General features: G+C 52.1%; 2 protein-coding genes across 2 annotated transcripts; one reads left to right on the top strand and one right to left on the bottom strand.

Annotated features, from left to right (window-relative positions):
- The first annotated feature begins 773 nt into the window (after nucleotides 1-773).
- On the top strand, nucleotides 774-5518 carry LOC122375983. The gene is made up of 3 exons (XM_043355604.1): nucleotides 774-2049; nucleotides 2422-3104; nucleotides 3472-5518. Exons 1-3 carry the CDS (start codon nucleotides 1911-1913, stop codon nucleotides 3625-3627), a joined length of 978 nt encoding a protein of 325 aa, XP_043211539.1. The 5' UTR covers nucleotides 774-1910; the 3' UTR covers nucleotides 3628-5518.
- Nucleotides 5519-6424: 906 nt separating this feature from the next.
- Nucleotides 6425-18399, bottom strand: LOC122375982 (transmembrane protein 145-like). Its single transcript, XM_043355603.1, has 7 exons — nucleotides 18270-18399; nucleotides 15265-16032; nucleotides 14635-14800; nucleotides 8583-8816; nucleotides 8116-8253; nucleotides 7505-7766; nucleotides 6425-7195 (listed from the first exon to the last, which is right to left on the bottom strand). Exons 2-7 carry the CDS (start codon nucleotides 15747-15749, stop codon nucleotides 6777-6779), a joined length of 1704 nt encoding a protein of 567 aa, XP_043211538.1. The 5' UTR covers nucleotides 15750-16032; nucleotides 18270-18399; the 3' UTR covers nucleotides 6425-6776.
- Between the last annotated feature and the right edge of the window lie 1519 nt (nucleotides 18400-19918).

Below are 19918 nucleotides of genomic sequence, written 5' to 3' on the forward strand. Positions count from 1 at the left end.
GGTGACTCCGACCCCGACTCTGACTCTGACTTTGACTTCCAAAGTCGACTCTGATTCCTACTTCGATTCCGGTCAAAACTGTCGACTCCGACAGACTTCGACTCCGAGTCTGACTTCGACCCCGCAGCCTCGCCTAGTGCCTGTGAGTTGTTGAGACACTTGTTACGCACTTAACAAAGCGTGAGAGAGAGAGAGAGAGAGAGAGAGAGAGAGAGAGAGAGAGAGAGAGAGAGAGAGAGAGAGAGAGAGGGAGAGGGAGAGGGAGAGGGAGGGAGAGAGAGAGAGAGAGAGAGAGAGAGAGAGAGAGAGAGAGAGAGAGAGAGAGAGAGAGAGAGAGAGAGAGAGAGAGAGAGAGAGAGAGAGAGAGAGAGAGAGAGAGAGGGAAATAACAAAATCATCAGCAGTGTCCACGGCCGTTATATCGAAACACGGGTGCTGATATGTCGGCTACCCCGTCTCAACGAGTCGAGGTAGAGTGTAAGCTGTAGGGTGTTCATTCCAGAGTCCAGATGGGTTGCCTATTCGTCGGTGCATTAAGGAGCAGACTGCCAACCAAGCTCAGCAGACCCAGTGCCGAAGCCTGACCTAAGGATCGAGGACACCCTGTGGAAAATATACCCAGACACGACCGTTTCAGGACAATGCAACGCGCCGGCACTTTTTATAAAACAGCGCTGCGATTGCAGCGACGTCGCCGCCCGATGCCGACTCACGCACGGTGCGTGTCGGGTGCCGTCCGCTCGGTGCGTGACACTGACACGCCGACACCTGACACCTGACACCCAGCTGTCAGCTGAGCACGTGGAGCAATCGACGCATCGCGCGGCACGCCAACGGCGGCGGCGCTGGCAGAGGGCGGCACGACGCGGCGACGATGCCCCGAGGCTATTTGCGGTCAGGTGGCCGCAGCGGTCGGAGCCCCGTGTGTGTGGCGGTGGTCAGGTGAATGTGTGCTGTGCTGGTTGATTAGCGACATTAGAGTGGAGTAGTGAGTCGACGAACCAAAAGAACGGAGGCTTCTGTTGAAGACTAATGAGGGCCACAGTGCGGTGATTACACGAGTGCAGGTGCCCGTCCACGTGCCTCCCAAAACTCAAGACACACCGCAATTCGTCGCTCGCTGACACCAGCTCAGCTCGAGTGACAACCGCGTAAGCGCCAGAGACCGAACGTCTGCGAAACACAGCGCCCACCAAGCCAATAAATCCGCACATCGGGTCAGCGATCGCCGGCTCGCATCGGGCACTGATTCGCGAGGTGGCCGGCGTCCAATTCGGTTGGCGACCGGGGGAGGGCGGCTCCGTCCCTGCCAGAGGTGGAGGTACTGACTGACAGACGGACGAGCCGAGAGCGACAGACGAGGGTGCGGCCGCCAGTGACCGGCGGTGACCGACAGTGACCACCAGTGACCGGCGGTGACCGACGGTGACCACCAGAGAAGGCCAACGGTGACACCAAGGGACACCCGGTCACCGGTGGCTGTTACAGTGACCTGAGTGCGAGGAGTAACATCCCAGTAACGCCCCAGTGAGGACCAGTGGCCATCAATAGCTCGGTGAAAGTGTAATGACTGCTGTGACGACCACTGCGATTTCTGACGGCCACAGTTACAGTCTATGACCATTCGGCCAAAGCAGGACTTGTTCCAGCGAGAAGCCGTTCAGTAACGATAAGAGCTCCCGGTAAACGGCTTGCCAGCAACACGTATTCTGGCGACAACCGTCTAATCGGCAACACTTCTCTTCGGCGAAAACGCATACAGTGGCTTTCGCGTGCGACTGAAATAGCGTTATTTCGGTGCGAATGGGACGTCCTGTTGAGGTGACGTTCATCCCCGTCCATTAGTGACGCTCCGTTACGTTCAGCGCCGTCCTGTGTCGACCCCTGCGTGACCTGACCCTCCGCCCACCATGCCCGGGGAGCTGGGTGACCCTCCGGCCGACGACTGGGCCGAACAGTGCCTGCGCCGGTGTCGAGCGGAGGCCGTCTGCTCCCTCCGTGCCCTCCTGCAGGAGGACAACTCCGACCCACTACCCAACAATGCCAACGGTGAGACGACCCATGAGGCAGGCGAGCTGAGGCACGGGGTGTTGTTAGGAGATGGTAAGGCGCAGAACCCGCCTCGTTTAGTGGCGTAAATGTTTGGGAGATCGAGACTGGGATGGATGTTTAGCGAGGCTAAATTCGTTACATAAATGAGCTGGACTCAGGGTGAATAAAGACGTAAGTTTGGTTGTATCTTCATTCAGTGATGACAAAATGTTGAACATAAGTGACCTGAATGAGATGTGCCGCCAGGCGCCAGCTGCGTGTCCCACTGGCACTTCACCTTCTAGCACTAGTGAATAAAGGTGCACTTGATTCACGAGGGATCCTGCATCATGCGGTGCCGTCTCCGTGCTAACCCCCCGTCCGTTTCAGCCACGGCCAGGCGCACCTCCCCGCCGGAGATAATCGTCACACCGGCTGACACGGACGAAGACCGCGCCTGTCCCACTCCACCTCTGCTCCCAGACGGTCACCTCCCGCCGGATACAGGCGGTGACCTCTCACCGCCACCCAAACGTAGAGGGCACTCGCTGAGGAAACTGCTCACACGGTCCAAGAAGTCTCGCCGCGCTGAGAAGAAGGCACAAAACTCGGAGACAAGTCCCGATGTTGTCCGGAGCACAGCTGAACTGTCACCGGAGTCCGCCTGCCGCGGTCCCGTCGGAAAGGCGGCGGCTCGGGCGGCCGCCACCGCCGCCGCCCGCCGCACCTCCCAATCTGTGGAGAACTCCTCGCAGGCCCGTCCGTTCTCCATGTCGATGCGCGCCCCGGCGCCGGCCGCGCCTCCGGAGCCCGATGACCTGGCGGTCCGGCTGAGGGCGTACACGGAGAGTGGAGGTCCGGGCCGGCCGGGGGCCGGGAGACACCAGACGGACAGCGCCAGCGCGCTCTCGGCAGAGTTCCAGCGGTACCTGGCGGCGCGCGTGGCTGAGCTGCGCGAGCGGCGCCGGCGCGGCCTCTCCGATGACCAGGTGCGAGACGAGTTCCTCCGAGAGGTTGGCGGCATGCTCCGGGAGATGGCCGACCAGCTCCGAGAGGCCCGGCTGAAACAGCAGGTCAGTACGGCTCTACAAAGGCCTCTTCAAACCGAAAGGGTCTAACCCTATGAAGCAACTAAACTCGGGTCAATAGCGGACTCACGGCCGGTAGCGGAGATGTTTGGTGAACGCCCAGCCCATCCCTTTATTTCCCTCTGTCACACACAGGCACAACACATAAACGGGAAGGGGAAAGTAATCACAGCACCTTTCAGTAAAAAGCAATGTTTATTATAGCAAGCACAACTGTGCCTGACAGTCGCCGTAATACCATCTATCACCGTTGCACTCGGATACAGTTCCCGTCAATGTCCTCTAGCTCCCGTCAATGTCCTAGCTCCCGTCAATGTCCCCGCTCTGACGTTTCCTCCCCTCTCATTGACAGCGGGAGCAGCAGCAGTCGCAGTCGGCTCTGCCCACCAGGCTGGTGGTGTCAGCGGCGCACCGGATCGAACGGGGCTTCCTGGCGGCTGGCGGGGCCGTCAGATACGCGCTGCGCTTCATCACACATACCGGGCACTCGGAGCAGGAGGCCTGCTGACGGCCGGAGCACGATAGAGCCAAGAGAAGCAGTCGGGCTACAACCAAAGACTTTATCGCCCGTCCGTGGCAGAAAAGAATGGCGACAAAGCGACATGACTATGACGTGCCTTAAAGGTTTTAATCATCCCTTTAGTGACGCAGGCGTCGGTCGTATCGTTGTTGGAGAAGTATGATACAGTAAGTTACAACGGCGGCTTCAAAGGGGAACCCGAACTGCCAGACAAGGAATGGACAAGGCGTCGTTCTAGAAGAGTGTTATTGATGGTATTTATCGAGCGCCTCAATGAATTCTATCGCTCAATGCAAGGATGAACGAAGTGTCTTCCCTGTGCGTCTTCAAGTGTACCCCAGTTTGTGTTACTCCGTGCAGTGTTAGTGTTCGTGTGGATTGCAGAACATCATGTGTGCCGAGGAGGGAGGGAATCAGACGTGCCGAATGAAGCCTGAGCCGAGCCGCGGTTTTTGCTGTTGTCACCCAGCTGTTCCCTGTACCACACGCACCGTCGCTGCTCCATATACCCCACCAGCTGCGGGCGGGCCGCTGTTTTTACGTCTGTCTGATATTCACACGGACACCTGTGCAGAGCTCAGCCGTGTTTGGGGGAGAGTGAGCTGTCATCGTGTCATCGCGGCTGCTAGTTGGCTGGTCGGCGAGTCACCGCGGTGGGACGGGGAGAGGGAGGGTCGTTCCCCACCGGTGAGGGAGGGGAAAGTGGAGGGTGTTCTAGGTCGTAGCACATGTCGTATCACAATGAACTGAGGATCATCTACGCCTGTTTGTTGGGCGTCTTTTAGTAGTGATTGACCTTGCTTGTGTGTATTCGGCTGCCAGTTGTGACTACCACGTGGGGAAAACGTGTTGTGAACTGCAGGACAAAAGAGGTGGACAAAAGAGGACAAACAACACCGGTGGGCGCTGCAGTAGTACAACCATAAAAATCGAGTTCTGCAACGAAATGTCAAAGAAGTGTGGCTACTGAAGAAAAAATGTAGATGAAACAAATACAACAAAGCCATTTTTAACATGACAATATATTGTTCTTCGGCATCACAGACATAGCTCGACATTCAAATTCGTTCCATAACCGCTTTAAATATGTAAGTGCCTATGCAAAACAAATCACCTACAAGGAAAATCACAACCAACAACGACTACCGTCTAAATCACGAGCTGAAAACGGTTCCCCACGGCGTGTGAACATCAACCATACGACACATGTCTCAAAACGTCCCAGCTGACTAGGTTGAACACATCAAGCGGAGACATACAACCGCTCCATCACCCCACATTTTCATTGCACGCAACGAATAAACCCCGTACGCGGGCATTTTCAAGCATATCCTGCTTGTAAGGCTGGCAGTCAGCCCGTTCGCCCTTACCTACCTACTCTAAAATGGCTATCAGAAGTCAGAACCCGACAGGGCGGTCGAATTCGACTCACTATCTCCTGGTGAGAGACCCTGAAGACACACGGCGGGGTGATCTCAAATGTTGGGGCCCCGGGAAACCCATGAATAAGCGAAGACAGACTTCAGGACACAGGGTGACAGGACCCTGCTGTGGCTAAGCGGACAATGCGGACAAGGGGATAGTAGACTACGCGGGTAGCGTATATGTGAAAAAAAGCAGACACAAAGGACAACGGACACTTATACATCGGCAAAAATAACAGCGGACGATGCGGACCCCGGACGCATCACCGACCCGTTAAAAAGGACGGTACCGAATGGCCCAATCCACACCGCTGCGATAGTCACACCACCAGGGGGTCACAATTACTGGTGGACACACTGGGTTGGTCGTGGCTAGCGAATATCAAACCACTACCCAGTGCGAGTCCTAGCCTCCTGAAATGCCTCCAAATGCCACCGATATATCACATGCATGGATCACAATTGGGCAGTCGATACACAGGGACGGGTCGGTGCATGGCTCGAGGCTCACTCAAGACTCGAAGCATGTCATAAACTTATTGAAATCAGTACTTTTAGCGGTATACTCAACTCCCGGATAATTGTCTGCTAGATTGTCTCCTAGGTAGACACTGCGAAACATGCTGATTGATACTGTGGTAACTGGGAGAGTACATACATTAAAATCAGACAAACAGGCAAACTGTTCGGAATTTCGGATAGTGGGATGGGACATGGACCGAACAGAATATTCGCGGCACATTAGCCTCACAAGTCGCAACCATCCATGACGAATCATACTAAATTGCAGCAACCACATAAATGCCTGCCATGGCTCATAGATGGCAAATGTCCATATCGGGTACTAACTAGACGCTAAATATTCACACGCATTGACCATACAAGACGTGCAACACTACCATTTCACTGTCTTCCCATATCACAGTGATACACATTGCCATAGTTGATAAGCTCGTGCCCTTCTAATCGCTAAGGAATATCGGCTATGTACTGAGCGAAGAGCGACATTACAACATACTGCTCCCTCTTGCATGGCAGAGCATTCAGGTAAAAATGAAGGGTTGGTAACCACGCAGGGATAAGCATTCACTTAACATGTTACATTTTAACATCTATAAACCATATATATGTCGAAGCGTATACCGTTCTTTTACACTAGCGGTAGGTTGTCAACTGTCGATCACGTAAATAGTTTGTTCGTCAGTGAGACCCAATCATGGACCAGGCGGCTGAATGGCAAGGTGGTCCGGTTTGTCAACAGTATTCCACGATAATGCATGTCTAGGATGTCGCCCAATGCCGGCCCGGCTACGGGTGAGAGAAATTACTGCCAGACTCTCATGGTTCACATCCAAGCGTTGACGAAGCTCAGAAATAAGTTGATTTTCATGACAAAAAACATCTATCGACGAAGCTCCAGGACGCTACGACTTTCCCCGCCTACCGAACCCGGTAGTCTGTTTAGCAATTGGGTTCGGTCGTGACTAGCTCAAACGCTGCACTGGGCGCCCTCAGCTCGTGTCACTGCCATTGGCACCCTGGGCCCGGAACGCTGGCGCCCTCAGCCAGATCACTCGTGCCTCCAGTCCCGTTAGACAGCCTCAGTCTTTACGACCGACGTCCTCAGCTCTGGACACTGGGCGCCCCCAGTCCGTACCACTAGCGCCCTCAGCTCTGGACACTGGGTGCCCCCAGTCCGTACCACTAGCGCCCTCAGCTCTCGACACTGGCGCCCCCAGTCCTCTCGTCAGCCAGCTCCGGCAGCAGCAGCAGTTCTGTGTCATTCCCAGCCGCATCGGTCGGACTGAAGACACTACTCTCGGCCGGCTGGCGGCCCGGCTCACCACTACTCCGGGTCACATCGGGCAGCGGCCATGGCTCGGGCGCCTGCTGGTCCTCCGGCGGGGCGTCCTTCAGCGGCGGGGGCTCCGTCAGTCCCGCGGGCGGCCGGTCCGGGCTGGCGGCGCGGCCCGCCTCTGACAGAAGGACGTGTGTAGCCTGACTGAACTCCTCCAGTTCGTCTGTGACGTCCAGTTCGGGAGTGTCTAGCTGGAAGTAGCTTCGGGAGCGCGCCGGCCACAGGAGCTGAGTCATGATGGCGAACGCCAGGAAGTCGGCCGACCCGGATAGAGCTGTGAAAGAGGAAAGAGGGATTAGCCTCAGTGGCATGTAAAGCTCAACGAGCCTATTCTGTGCGAGATGCCACACCATATTAACCGATAACGACCTCCGTAACTAATGATATAAGTATTGTTACATTGTTACAAGACTCGAAGTGCAATATTTACAATGTGTACGACATTGATGAATATTGTTTACAAGACAGACCCATTTTAAGACCTACTCCTTTTATAACAACCACTCTGCTGTACCTACCTCATCCTTCATCCTCCGGGCTCGGCTAATCTCACCAGCACCCTCCCCTCCATCCCTAGACTCACCGAGCAGCAATTTATGCCGATAGAGTGCACTGATGGTGAGCGCCACTAGCGCCACCACCGGCAGATAGAGGAACCAGAGCAGCGAGGCGGCGCCAAAGTGTAGCAGGAACTGGAGCCGGCCCGGGTCCGGGTCGCGCTGGCTGGACACTGTGTCTCGCAGCTCCCAGAGGAACCAGCACATGATGAGCAGCCGCAGAGAGAGCGCCAGCCAGCCCGGCCACGTCTGGTACTCGTCAATGTCGTAGATGACGTCCACCTCCGTCTGAGAAGGGGGAGGGGGGGGGGAGGAAGAGACGTCAGTTGACTCTCTTCAGAGTGCGGACAGATAAGGAGAAACGGCAGGTTAAATGGAAAAAGACAGCATGAAGAACAAAAAATAGCGCCCCCCCCCCCCCTTGTGAGAGCAAACACTGTCTGTCTCCCTCAAACCAACAGGAGCGGATACTGGTCAAGCCCGAACCACGGGGAGACAAGTTCCGACCTCCTCCCGACCAAATGAGGTTAAAAATGACAGCTGCTAGACCCCAGAATGTTCAGGATCACTCAGGATGTCAGTACTAGTAGGTACTTATCGTCCCCCACTCTCCAGGCCTAGTTGGACGGGTACTGACCAGGTTCCAGACGTACAGCACCACGCTGATGACGCCGTACACGCCCCAGATGGCCAGCATTCGCCGGTTCCCGGAGATCAGCGGGTCACGCACCGTCCACCCCTGAGCTAGCAGCATCAGCACCAGCATCAGCAGCAGCTGCAACGGAGAGGGAACAGCGTCAGCAACAGGGAACAGTCAGCAACAGCACCAACAACCAGCATCAGCAGCAGCTGCAACGGAGAGGGAACAGCATCAGTAGCAGGGAACAATCGGCGCCAGACAGGGAGCAATCAGAGCAACCTGCTGTGGCATATCCGTGGCAAATATGTTCAGTGACATAACTATATGAATCAGCCCCCCACCAATGACGGTATACGCCTGAGGCACCCACGTTGAGACAGTCGCCGATGACGGTACACACCTGAGCGGCCATGTTGAGACACTGAGACAGTCGCCGATGACGGTACGGTACACGCGGTACACACCTGAGCGGCCATGTTGAGACAGTCGCCGATGATGCTGACCGGCCGCCAGCCGACGCCGTCGAGCGCCATTTTGACGCTGTGCGCGGCGCGGAGCATCCACCCGGCCAGGCCGGTCACCAGGGCGCCCGTGAACAGTCGAGTGAGGCTGTGACGCTGGCGCAGCGAGGCGTACAGCTGGAAGGGCGCCAGCAGCGTGTACAGGCCCAGGAAGGCCAGGTGGACCTCCACCGTGTCCTGTAGAGAGGAGAATGGGTCAGGTGTGAAGTGTACAAGCCCAGGAAGGCCAGGTATACGTCCAGTGTGCTGGGGAGAGGTCACCTACAGTATGCATAGGCCCTGGAAGGCCAGGTGGGTCTCCAGAGAGTCCTGGGAGAGGGGCAAAAGGGGGCAGTAACTACTGTGGTGAGCAAAGATCCAATGTCAAGAAAACCTTTCATTAACCCTCGCCGGACCTATTGGTTTTCTACATACGCGCCGGCCGAGGGGGGGGGGCGGGTACGACCCCCCCCCCCCTCGCCGTTTCGCCCCTGGTGGAGCTAGCGCGTCGCGGAAAAAACGAGCGTGTGCGCCGCTACGAGACGCAGAGATTGGTACCCGATTTTAAGGTCCTAGGTCAACCGGTGACCTCTGAGGTCAGGTCAAGTGCCCCAGGGTACGGTTCAGTTTTTGGTGAATAACTTCGCAAAAAACGGCCGCAGAGCCGCGATTTTGGCAGCATCGTGTTCGCCTTGCTCAGGCGCGTCGAATGATATACTTTTTGTTCGGGTCAGGTCAACTTAGGGTGTTGACCTCAGGTCAAGGTCAGGTCAGCACCCCCAGGTCACGAAGTTGGTCGAAAGAGGTCATGTCGCATATCATTCGATTCGGCAGGTCTTCCTGAGTCCATTGGTGGCTTTCTCGACTCGCTAGCTCAATTTGATCGGGAGTTATTGACGAAAAACTAATATGACCTTGATGACGTCATAAATGACGTCACGAAAGGTCAACATTGCAAAAGTGACGCATCTAACCTTGCAAGGAGTGCATCAAATCACGATTCTGTGTGCTTGAGATAGTTGGAGATCGTTCCCGGCGCCAGAATAGCAGTTTGAATTTTTCCCCATTGACTTATAATGGTGAGGTCACGAAAATGACCTGACCTCATATGACCTTTAGGAAAAATCCGAGATATACAAGTTGTGAGACTCATAATGGATACTAGATCCTGCAAGTTTCATTTCCCTGTGACATCTCCTCTGGCAATGAGGGCGTTGTGAAGTTGCGACATCTGAAGACCGTGCAGAGGTTCACTTATGACGTCATAGGTCAGTGACCTGACCTGACCCAAAAATGCGGTTGGTGTCAAAAGATGCGGCTTGGATCAAAGGTCAGGTATGCCAAGTTTCAGCTCTCTATCGCTAGCGTGTTCGGAGCTATCGCGAAAAAACCCTATGGGGGGGGGGGCGGCACCCGCCCCCCCCCCTCGGCCGGCGAGGGTTAAATCAACAATGGGAAGCCCTGATTATTGAAGAACTCCAGCATTGAAATGAAGCATCACATAAAAAATGCATCAAAGATGCTACGGCCACTACTAGTCAGTAAAATTAACAATTACTGGATGGCACATTAGTAAAACAAAAGAGAACTTCGTCAATAGAAGTAAACCGGCATGAGTACTAAAGTCGTTCATAGGAAAGTGAGTGGGTGCGTGTCTGCTGCATTATACCATCGCGGTAGGTTTCGGCTCGTCAACTGGATCATGGGTGCGGCCTGTATTCCATTCAGCGTTTTCCAACAAATTAACCAAATTAAAATGTTTAAGGTCGGCATGGGCTATCATCTGTGCCATCAGCTAAATCCGCTCTTAGAGCAAGTGCTAGTTAATAACCTCTGAAACACGATACCTACACCTTCGTCAACCTTAACACCGACAATAAGACGTGCAGTGAAACGAACTACATCCTTCCAACACAGCTACGTAACATTCTTCATTCTTGATTGATGAGCACACATAACACCATGGACCATAAGCCACGCCTTGATCCTGCACCTTACACCCCACGTACAGCTCACGATGCTATCAGCTCCAGTGCGCATGAAACAAACTACAACCGACAATTCCGACCCGTCTAATTGCGACGTCGTCTAAGTCTCGCGTGGCGTGCTAAGCCAGGTCGCCTCGGGACCGGTAATGGATGAGAATACGACGGGGCGCCCCAGACGGGGTCAGTGTGTGCCGGGCTCGCCGCGGGCGCCGTCAGAGGCGCCGCGCGACCTCCAGGAGTTAGTGCTGGCGGGGAAGCGATCGCTCACCGTTTGTGAATTGTGTCACCGCTAGTGACCGTTGGATCAGCTGTGACAGCGAGCCGGCTCTGCTGAAGATTGGTCTACTGTCGGCTGTTCTAACGGCTGCGGCCGCCCGGCGCCCGCTGTGAGCTGGCGCGCGATGCGGTGCCGGCTGGCGCGGCTGCCTCTGCACGCCGCCCGGCTGCTGCTGCTCACCTGCTGGACGGCGCTCACCGGCCGACAGCTCAGCCACTACCTCTCAGAGCCCACCGCGCTGCGGCCCCGCATCGACTGGGACTTCGCGCCGCCCTACCTGACGGTGGTGCCGGCGGCGCCGCTGCCGCGCGCTGTCACCAGGGTGGTGCGGAACGGAACGGCGGAGGAGCGGCGCACCCTGTACGGCAACCGCACCCTGCTGCAGTTCCTCACCAAGAATAGTCTGACGCTGTCACAGCTGACCGGAGAGACCGAGATCTCGGAACCCGAGAACGGCAGCGTCCGGCAGACGGAGGCGGCCGGCCAGTTCGGGAGGTGGCGGCTCGTCAGGACCGGCACCGGCGTCACCGGAGCCACGCTCGAGCCCAACACGACCAAACTGTTCCTCAGTCTGCCGCGCGACACTGAGTTTGAGGTGGACCTCGGCGGGGGCCCGGCCGGCCAGTACTGCTGCTGGGTGATCGTGCACAGCACCCCGCTGTTCTTCAAGCTCGACGTGGACATGCACGCGTTCTTCCCGATCCGTAACGTGCTGGACAACCCGGACATTCAGCTGACAGTGAGCCGGGACGAGCGGCTCAGCCTGCGCCGGCTGCCCTGTGAGGGTGACCCGGAGTACAGCGAGCCAGACTGCGAGCGGCACTGCTTCCTGCGCTCGCTCAACTGCAGTCTGGAGCCGAGCGCCGGCCGGCCGGATCGTCGACCCGTCTGCATGGCCTCCGACTACCAGCGGTACTCAGTCGCCTACCGGCGCTTCGTGCAGCCGACAGCCGGCCGGGACAAGAGCAGCGCGCCGATCGCCGGCTGCGGCTGCCCGCGGCCGTGCGCGCAGGACCGCTACAGCTACAGCCCTCTGGCCGACGTCACCGTCATCACCAACGACACCTTCCGCATGGCCATCACGGTGCGGCGCGTGCGGCGCACCATGGTCACCGTGCTCACCTACCAGGTGGAGGACCTGCTGGCGGACACGGGCGGCTACCTGGGCCTCCTGCTCGGCTTCTCGGTACTCTCGCTGTTCGGCACGGCCGACCGACTCACCCGGCGGCTGGTGCGGAGCGCGCGGCGCAGCGCCGCCGCCCGCCGCGCCGCCCGGATCCCGCTGGTCAGAGCGCTGTCCAGAGCAACAGGAGCTGAAGAGCACGGCACACCGACGATGACGGACGACGGGCTGAGCAGCGGACAGTTCCCCGCGGTCGACCATGGGCGGCAACGACTGTCAGTGACCGAGTGGTAAGGCCGCCTGTGCGCCCGCGTCGCCGGCACGGTCACAGTGGTCCTCCGCCATTGTCCTTTCCTTCAGCTGATGCGCTCCTCATCAACGATAAGGAAGAACCCTCAAACATCAATGATCCATGATGTGTTCTTTATCCTTGAGTTAACCATATTCTTGGTTTGATGTACCTATTCGTTTCCAATTAGCGAAAAAGTCACCAGCAACGATAAACGACGATATCGCGATAGCTGATCGGGCGCAAAATGATCAAATATGTTATCGCACCAAAAACCCAAGTAAAATTCATTACGAAGGTCATATCCTGCCTAGTTTCAGTGCCCACCCCTAGATGAGATACTTGCTTCTTGGCGTATGTACATATTGTTTGGCACAGGGCAGCGGCTACGATGTCCGGCATAAGGCTTCTCGCCGACCAAACGCATGCTCCTTTTAAGTGTTCCTGGTTTCACGCAAAAAAAAAATAGCCAGAGCACTATAACGGTATGTCTGCTTCACCGCTAGAATAAAAAAATGTGAGCCTTCACAATTTATCACACACATCCCTGCACGACCCACTTACTTTCATGTTAAGGAAAACAAATGTCATCAATTGCGGATTTTAGCCGTTGTACCGGATACATGCCACAACATGTCGTCCGTTTTTGCTTGTAACTTATTCCTGGACACAGATGTAGGGTAGGTATCAAAGGATGATGCGTTTTCCTCCTTAACAGACAGCCAACAATTTCGGTAATATACTTAAGCTCCTACCAACTGTGTGATTCTGCGTTCTATTTACGGGAAAAGGTGCACGCCTACGAGACTTGGACTCGGTCCGACGCCTTCAGCATTGAACGAGTCGCCAAACGTATAACGTCTAAGGCAGTAGCACACTCTATCCCGGAATTCGCGGGGTTAGACAGACGGGATGGTATGTGGCTGATGGGCGGTGGCTTTCAGCTGAAATCCGAGTCTCGTATTGGGAACTGATGGGTCACAGCGCCAGGGCATCAGGTTACAACTGCGGCCTATTTTTAGGTGGCCAGCGCAGTTGACTATGAATAAGCAAACAATTGAAATACAATTCACCAAACCTGCCCGCAATAATTCTGCAAAGTCCATTCCATTCAAAAGACAGAAGTAGAAGCCATACGACATTTCCCACTACTAGTTACAAGGAATGATACTCGAAGTACGAGCTATATCAGCAGGAGAACCTCACATCCCGAGACCTTCAAATCCTTACATAACATACGACGAACAGCCGCTAAGAGCTACCGCCTCTGATAGACGTATCTTGCTGTCAGTCGTTGCATTGCAAATACAGAAAATAAACTAAGTCAAGAGAGCTTAACCATTTCCGTCGTTTTAATTTTGTCTCGAAATGCGCTCAATGACACAAAACATATTCAAGAAAACTCGAAATGACAAATAAGTATCAGCCGGATGACAATAATTCAACATGCGTTGCAAACAGTTGAAGGACTGAGACTCGACAGACGCACTTCTTGTGCGTCTGGACCTGGGGATGACAATTTGCACTAACAGTAGCGTGACGTTGTCGACTGAGCGTTTACAATCCGTAATGTTCGGATCAGCGGATTTCCATTACGATATGAAACACAAGCAGCTTGAACTATTTGTTAACTGGTCAAAAACAAGAGCAAATTCGTTCTTTGTAAATTACGAGTTAAGTCATGTCCTACGGTGGATAATTACGTGCCAACATAGCATTGCAGCACGGTGCTGACAAGGACAAACAACGACAAATTTCAATCACCTTGCGAGCAGACATGTGCACGGATCCCAGACAACCAATCACGGAAATCGAGATGGCCATTAGATTGACGGTCTTCAAGCATGAAATTATGGTGGAAAACATGGCTCATAGAAGCTTCTCAATGAACCATCTATTTTGCATTCCTTCAGGGTTAACAGTTCTGAGAAAATCCCTCAAGCAAGATCCATCTCGGATCCATGATTCGTGGCCATGGATCCGAGATGGATCTTGAGGGATTTTCTCAAAACTGTGAACTCTGAGGGAATGCAAAATAGTTGGTTCGTTGAGAGGCATCTATTAGCCATGTTTTCCACCATAATTCCATGCTTAAAGTCCACTAATCTAGTGGCCATCTTGATTTTCGTGTTTGGTAATTGGTCGTCTGGGATCCGTGCCCATGTCTGCTTGCGAGAGACTAAGTACCTAAGCTAAAGCTAAAGCAAAGCTAAAGCAAGCGTAAGCTAAAGCAGCTTCAACTGACTATTGACCGTCCTATTGTCATATCACTTAAGTATTTTTCGATCATTCCCTCCATTCCCCGGGACGACAAAAAGGCCGCATCCCCGTCCACTGACCTGCTCATCAAACGAGAACTGGTACTCGAGCGGGTTCTGGGCGCGTTTCCTCGGGTCTCCGTTCACCAACCAGATGTCGTACTGGACGCTGATTGGCTGACGGGTATGACGCCACTCACACGTCACCGGGTCGCGGTGACACGCCACCAGACTGATGTACCAAAACCTGCGGTAGGGGAATCTGGTGAAGGCTTAAGCCAAGTGGCAGGTGTTAGCTGAGCGATAGGCGACGACAAGATGGCGGGGGAGGGGAGTCAGAAGAGGCGACCGGCATACGTAAATATAAAAAAACTGATCTGAAAGTAGGAGCATAAGTGAGGCCGATGTCCTAATTATAAGAGCAACTGGAAACAAAATGCATGCTTTAATTCGCCACTCAAGTGACCACACAATAACAAAATTGAATAGGAGAAGTTCAATGAAAAAAGCTCATACTACCAGCAATCCAAAAAGAAAAAAAAATACCAGACGATGGATGATGGAGCACGTCGTAGCACATGCATAGAAACGCCTCTCAGTCTCAGCAACACATTAAGCTAATGTTGATCGTACGTCGCCCAGCGCTCAAGCCCAACAATCACTGGCCAACTCAATATCTCTAGTCAGTAGTCAGTAGCCACCTCCGCTTACCTCGGCTGGTGGACGTCCTGAATCGAGTAGGTGAACTGATGACCGGTCACCACATTCTCCGGCGCGTCCTCGTCAGGACAGAGCGCCCCGCGCGGGCACGGCACGCGGCGCAGAAAGTCCTCCTCGCCATCATCGAAGCAGCGCGCGTCGTAGGCCACGCGCGACAGGCCGGCGAACATGCGGCGGCAGGCGGCGTCTCGCGCTGGCCAGCTCCTGTTGGTGTAGAAGTCGAGGAAGAAGGTGCGGTCGAGTACAGCGAGCAGCGCGCCCGGCTCGCCAGACTCCGAGCCGGACACGGTGGTGACGTTGCCGAAGATGTGCCCCTCCGAGTCGCGACGGTTCGGACTGCTGGTGCGCTGGAAGCCGAACTTTGAGAGGAAGAGGAAGAAAGAGTCTGAATGCCAGGTGCCTGTGAGGCGGAGGGACGAAACAAAAGGTGCCAGAACTACCAGCAGCAGTGATAATGATAACAGATTCTGCATCATGGATGAGGTGGCCTCCTTGGCTTCGGGAGTTCAGCTGGTAGTGATATCGGTTTAGAAATGGTCTTCAAATCATGTGATCCCTATGAATGGGAAGACATTTCAAAGATGAAGCAGCAAGGTGTCTATGCTGCTGACTTGTCGACTTGCTGCTGCTAAATATAATGAACACCTGCAGATGCTAAGGAGTGAGGATCATGTAGGATGGGCTGCAAAGTCAGTCTGTTGAAACCTCAGAGTTCAGTGTCTTTATAGAGATCCAAGGCTTGACACTTGACAGCAATATCTGAAAAGAGAAATATAAGGTAAAATAGATCACCATTGTCAGATTACTTCTTTGATAACAAGACACATCATTGTTTATTGGTAAGATATATGATTTGAACTAAATAATAAATATCAGCATAATAATCTACTTTGAGATTACAGCAACTCTAGCAAGTTCCTGTCAATGTCAGTTAATCAATATTGGCTAGGCTAAGTTATGTTTTGTACATGAAATGGATGGAGTATAAGCAGATTATCTAAATTGAGTAAGACAGAATTCATATTCTTGTTAATGCCATGGATGAAGTATAATCCATGTTAATGCACAGTAGGTATATCTAAGTGTGTGGTGATGATGGTTTCCACGTTATTTGGCATGGAGAAGTAGATTCAGACTATAGAAAATGTGCGATTTTATAGGCAAAGGTCTTAAAAATCACCGGGCACACTGATGCAGGCAAGCTACCATACCATGTTTACAGTCAGCACCATTATGTGACATAAAGAGCTCACTGCCGACTGCCTCACTTCAAAATGTCTCATTTCAGCATAAAATGTTAAGAAACATCCCTGTCGCTGGTGCTGAATGCTAATCATGATGGTCTTTCAAACTATATGAAAAGGCTTATCAGGTTCATTTTAACTTGTACTTTACTGTATGAGACACACAATCTTAAGTCTTTGTCAATGACATTTATGTTCTTGTGTTCCACCTGCGTTCGTAAACATACGAATACCTGCCAATGAAATGATCCCCCATTTTATTTATTGTGGGTATGTACGTACATTTACCTGATAATGTATTTTTTACCCGCTCTCTCACAGGTACATACTTGCACAGTACATAGTTATATGTACACAATTACAGAATTTGTCTTTAATGCATATCACTTATGCATACCTAATTTTGGAGCATTGTACATCTCTGTAACTGGGTAGGTATGTTCTAACTGGGTACCTAGATCGCCACAAGAGGTGGTGGTATTTAGTGGTCCTTATGTCTTTTCCCTGTTTGTCTTTTACTTCTTCTCGAACTTTTATCCCACATTTTTGTTTTGCCCTTTTCTTTTTGTTAAGCTTTGCTTTTTCTCCCTATAAACATCATACAGTACGTACAGTACTAACTGTATGTCTTTGAATCATCGCCATCGCTCAATGACCTAGCTTTCTGTCTATTTACATTACTTGCTATTTGTATACCGGTCGTCTCGTCTTGTTTTGTGTACTTACAAGTCACACTTAAGTTCTCCTGGATACGTAACAATACGTAAATCAGCCCTACGATACTTCCCACCGAACTGGGTTTACCGAGCAACAAGCTTGCTTAGCTCGGTATCCCTTTTCGGTGAGGATCTGACTCCTCCGGGTGTGACTAGGCTCTGTCCCTCTTCTATGATGCAAGCTTTGCATGCGCTTATTACCACTAACCCCTGGATCACTCTCTCCTTCTCACTATCTTCTTTGGGAATGGTGTAGCGGCCAGTCAAGCTACATTTAGTCTTGACTTCTTTGCCTCTTCAGTTCTTATGACATTTTACTAACTTACTAAGTATTGTATTTAGCTTTGTTTTGTTTGCTTTCCTTTTTCTTAGCAGGGAGTGTCGCGACTTTCTTCATATTTTTGTCTTGGGAGGTGTTAACGTAAGGTGCTGTTGTCGCGTGGGTCAGTGGGTGGACACTCCTGGTCGTCTGATCATGGGCGGCGGCTTAGAAAAAAAAAAATCTTCTTAATGCATTAAGACAATTATGTCAAACTTTCAATAACCTATCATACATCAATTTGACATGTTTTCTGAAGATCTATACACAATTTTAGAACATGGCAGTTAGTGCCATCATGATGTGACATCTGACACGCCACATCACACCACTTCTGCTTCAACAGCTACAAAACTTACAAAATAATATGTTACAAAATGCATGTAATTGACTCAGTTTATATTGTTAGCAATGTTGATATACCAAGTAAAGATCAACATTGATTAAAAAACAAGAGATATTCTGGATTCAGCTGTCAGCATGATGTGCGGATCATCAGCAAGGCACTACCATACAAATGATTTGATTCATGCCATTGGTGCTTTTATTTTCGCCAACATAACTGAAAGGCAAAGTGCCATCCGAACTTATCACGGAAAAAAATACTTGTAGCACTGAAGGTTCGTTGCATTCCACGACCACCGCCAAAGCCACTGATTTTAGCAAACCGTTTTTAGTCTGAATTATCATCTCATTTTCTCCTTAGAGTACACTTACCACAAGATGGTAGGGAGAGGATTTTGACAATTTTAACCACCGCCGCAATCACTCTAAGATGATAAGACAGCAATAAAATTAAATAATTTTAGTCCATCCCCGTCGGCCATAAACACATAATACCAAGTCCAAGCATAATACGCAGAAAGACGAATGTAGCAGCTGCGCCAAAAATGGAAGCACATATGTAGAGGTGGGAGTTCGGCGATTCAAGTACTAAGTACTTCTCCAGTATCGCATGTCTCGTTTTTCCCTTGGGTTTCCCCAGTTTTCCCCCAAGACAAGATTCCTGTTTTCCAACGAAGGAGAGGCGCAGCCTGACCGGAGATGTTTCTTTCTAACCAAACCAAAACAAACCTACCTGACCTAACCTTACCTAAAAAGTACAACCTACAAACCTATAACCCTTTGAAATTTGAATCACGAGCGAGCGGGCACCCTTACACCACTCAGCCATCAAGAAGGCAGAAGCCATCTGGCTGAAATGAGGTGTAAGGTAGCAAAGTACCTAATCTTGGGTGTAAGACCCACTCATGGAGGGACCCTTTCACTTTGACTGCCACAATTGGGTATGGGTAGTGCGGCCAAGCCAAGGGCCCAAGTATCTTCTCGCTGCGACGTTTGTCTTTATGGCTATTCTCTGAGTAGCGCCTCCAGTGCTGCGTGCACCGAAATGGCTCAGGCTGGCAGCGCGCATTGCACTGTACAATAATGATAGAACAGAAAGGTAAACGATTTATCCAAGAGAAAAGCAGAGGGCAATGCATCTCGAACTCAACAATGGGAAACATACAGACCCTGAATAGACCGACCTGAAGCCACGAAATCCGACCATCCGACCAATGACACTAACAGTCGCCGTATGCCTGCACACTCGGCCGGTACGGTTGCCTGGGACACGAGCGGGGCTGAAATTCCACTCCACAGGTGTACAACGATATATGTGAAGCATGAACAGCCGTTACGTAGCTGCTAATAGCCAAGTGTTACGGAATGTGTTCGACTCGATGCAAATTCCACGAGCACTGTAGATCGACCACTTCGAGGTAAAGTAACACGCATACATGCGATAGACATATCCTGGGATGTCATTCGAACATCATGAGCTCACATCGTATTGCGACACCCATCAATAAAGATATCGAAATAATTCACACTAAGTCGTAGCGTATGACATCTATATGGCATCCTACTCCCATCGGCCATCCCATCCTGTTACTTTTTTAATTGTTGAAAATGCAAAGCAAACATGATTCACCATTTATTGACATATCACCATGTAACACATACAAAATATCACACCACTACGCGAGGATGCAACTGAGAAACTCGCACTACAGGCCCGATGTGACTTTTCACCATGAAAGTACCTTCGATGTTGCGACAGGTGGAACATAAAATGAGACCTAATGAGTGATGCGATGAGAAAAAGCTCAGTGTCGTCAATGGCCACCAGATGACATACACCCACAACGCATAAAAATAACACTCGCAAATACAGCGTCATCAAACACCAGCAAACCATATGCACAATAATCGTCATACAACTCTGCCTAGGCACATTTCAGTCAAAACAGACGCCTATATTGAGGAGGATCACCACAAAACCGATGGGCACAAACCTATAAAAAATGCCGACAACATGATCG

The sequence above is a fragment of the Amphibalanus amphitrite genome, unplaced genomic scaffold, assembly GCF_019059575.1.
Source record: "Amphibalanus amphitrite isolate SeventyFive unplaced genomic scaffold, NRLGWU_Aamphi_draft 001976F_arrow, whole genome shotgun sequence".
Lineage (NCBI taxonomy): Eukaryota > Metazoa > Arthropoda > Thecostraca > Balanomorpha > Balanidae > Amphibalanus > Amphibalanus amphitrite.

Bases quoted from the DNA above. Each gene is read 5' to 3' on its own strand.
- LOC122375983 (XM_043355604.1), top strand. From the start codon at position 1,911: ATGCCCGGGGAGCTGGGTGACCCTCCGGCCGACGACTGGGCCGAACAG. The intron at 2,050-2,421 runs GTGAGACGACCC...CGTCCGTTTCAG, and splicing joins ACTACCCAACAATGCCAACG to CCACGGCCAGGCGCACCTCC. The intron at 3,105-3,471 runs GTCAGTACGGCT...TCTCATTGACAG, and splicing joins AGGCCCGGCTGAAACAGCAG to CGGGAGCAGCAGCAGTCGCA.
- LOC122375982 (XM_043355603.1), bottom strand. From the start codon at position 15,749: ATGATGCAGAATCTGTTATCATTATCACTGCTGCTGGTAGTTCTGGCA. The intron at 14,801-15,264 runs GTAAGCGGAGGT...CCCCTACCGCAG, and splicing joins CAGGACGTCCACCAGCCGAG to GTTTTGGTACATCAGTCTGG. The intron at 7,767-8,115 runs GTCAGTACCCGT...CCCCCTTCTCAG, and splicing joins TGCTGTACGTCTGGAACCTG to ACGGAGGTGGACGTCATCTA.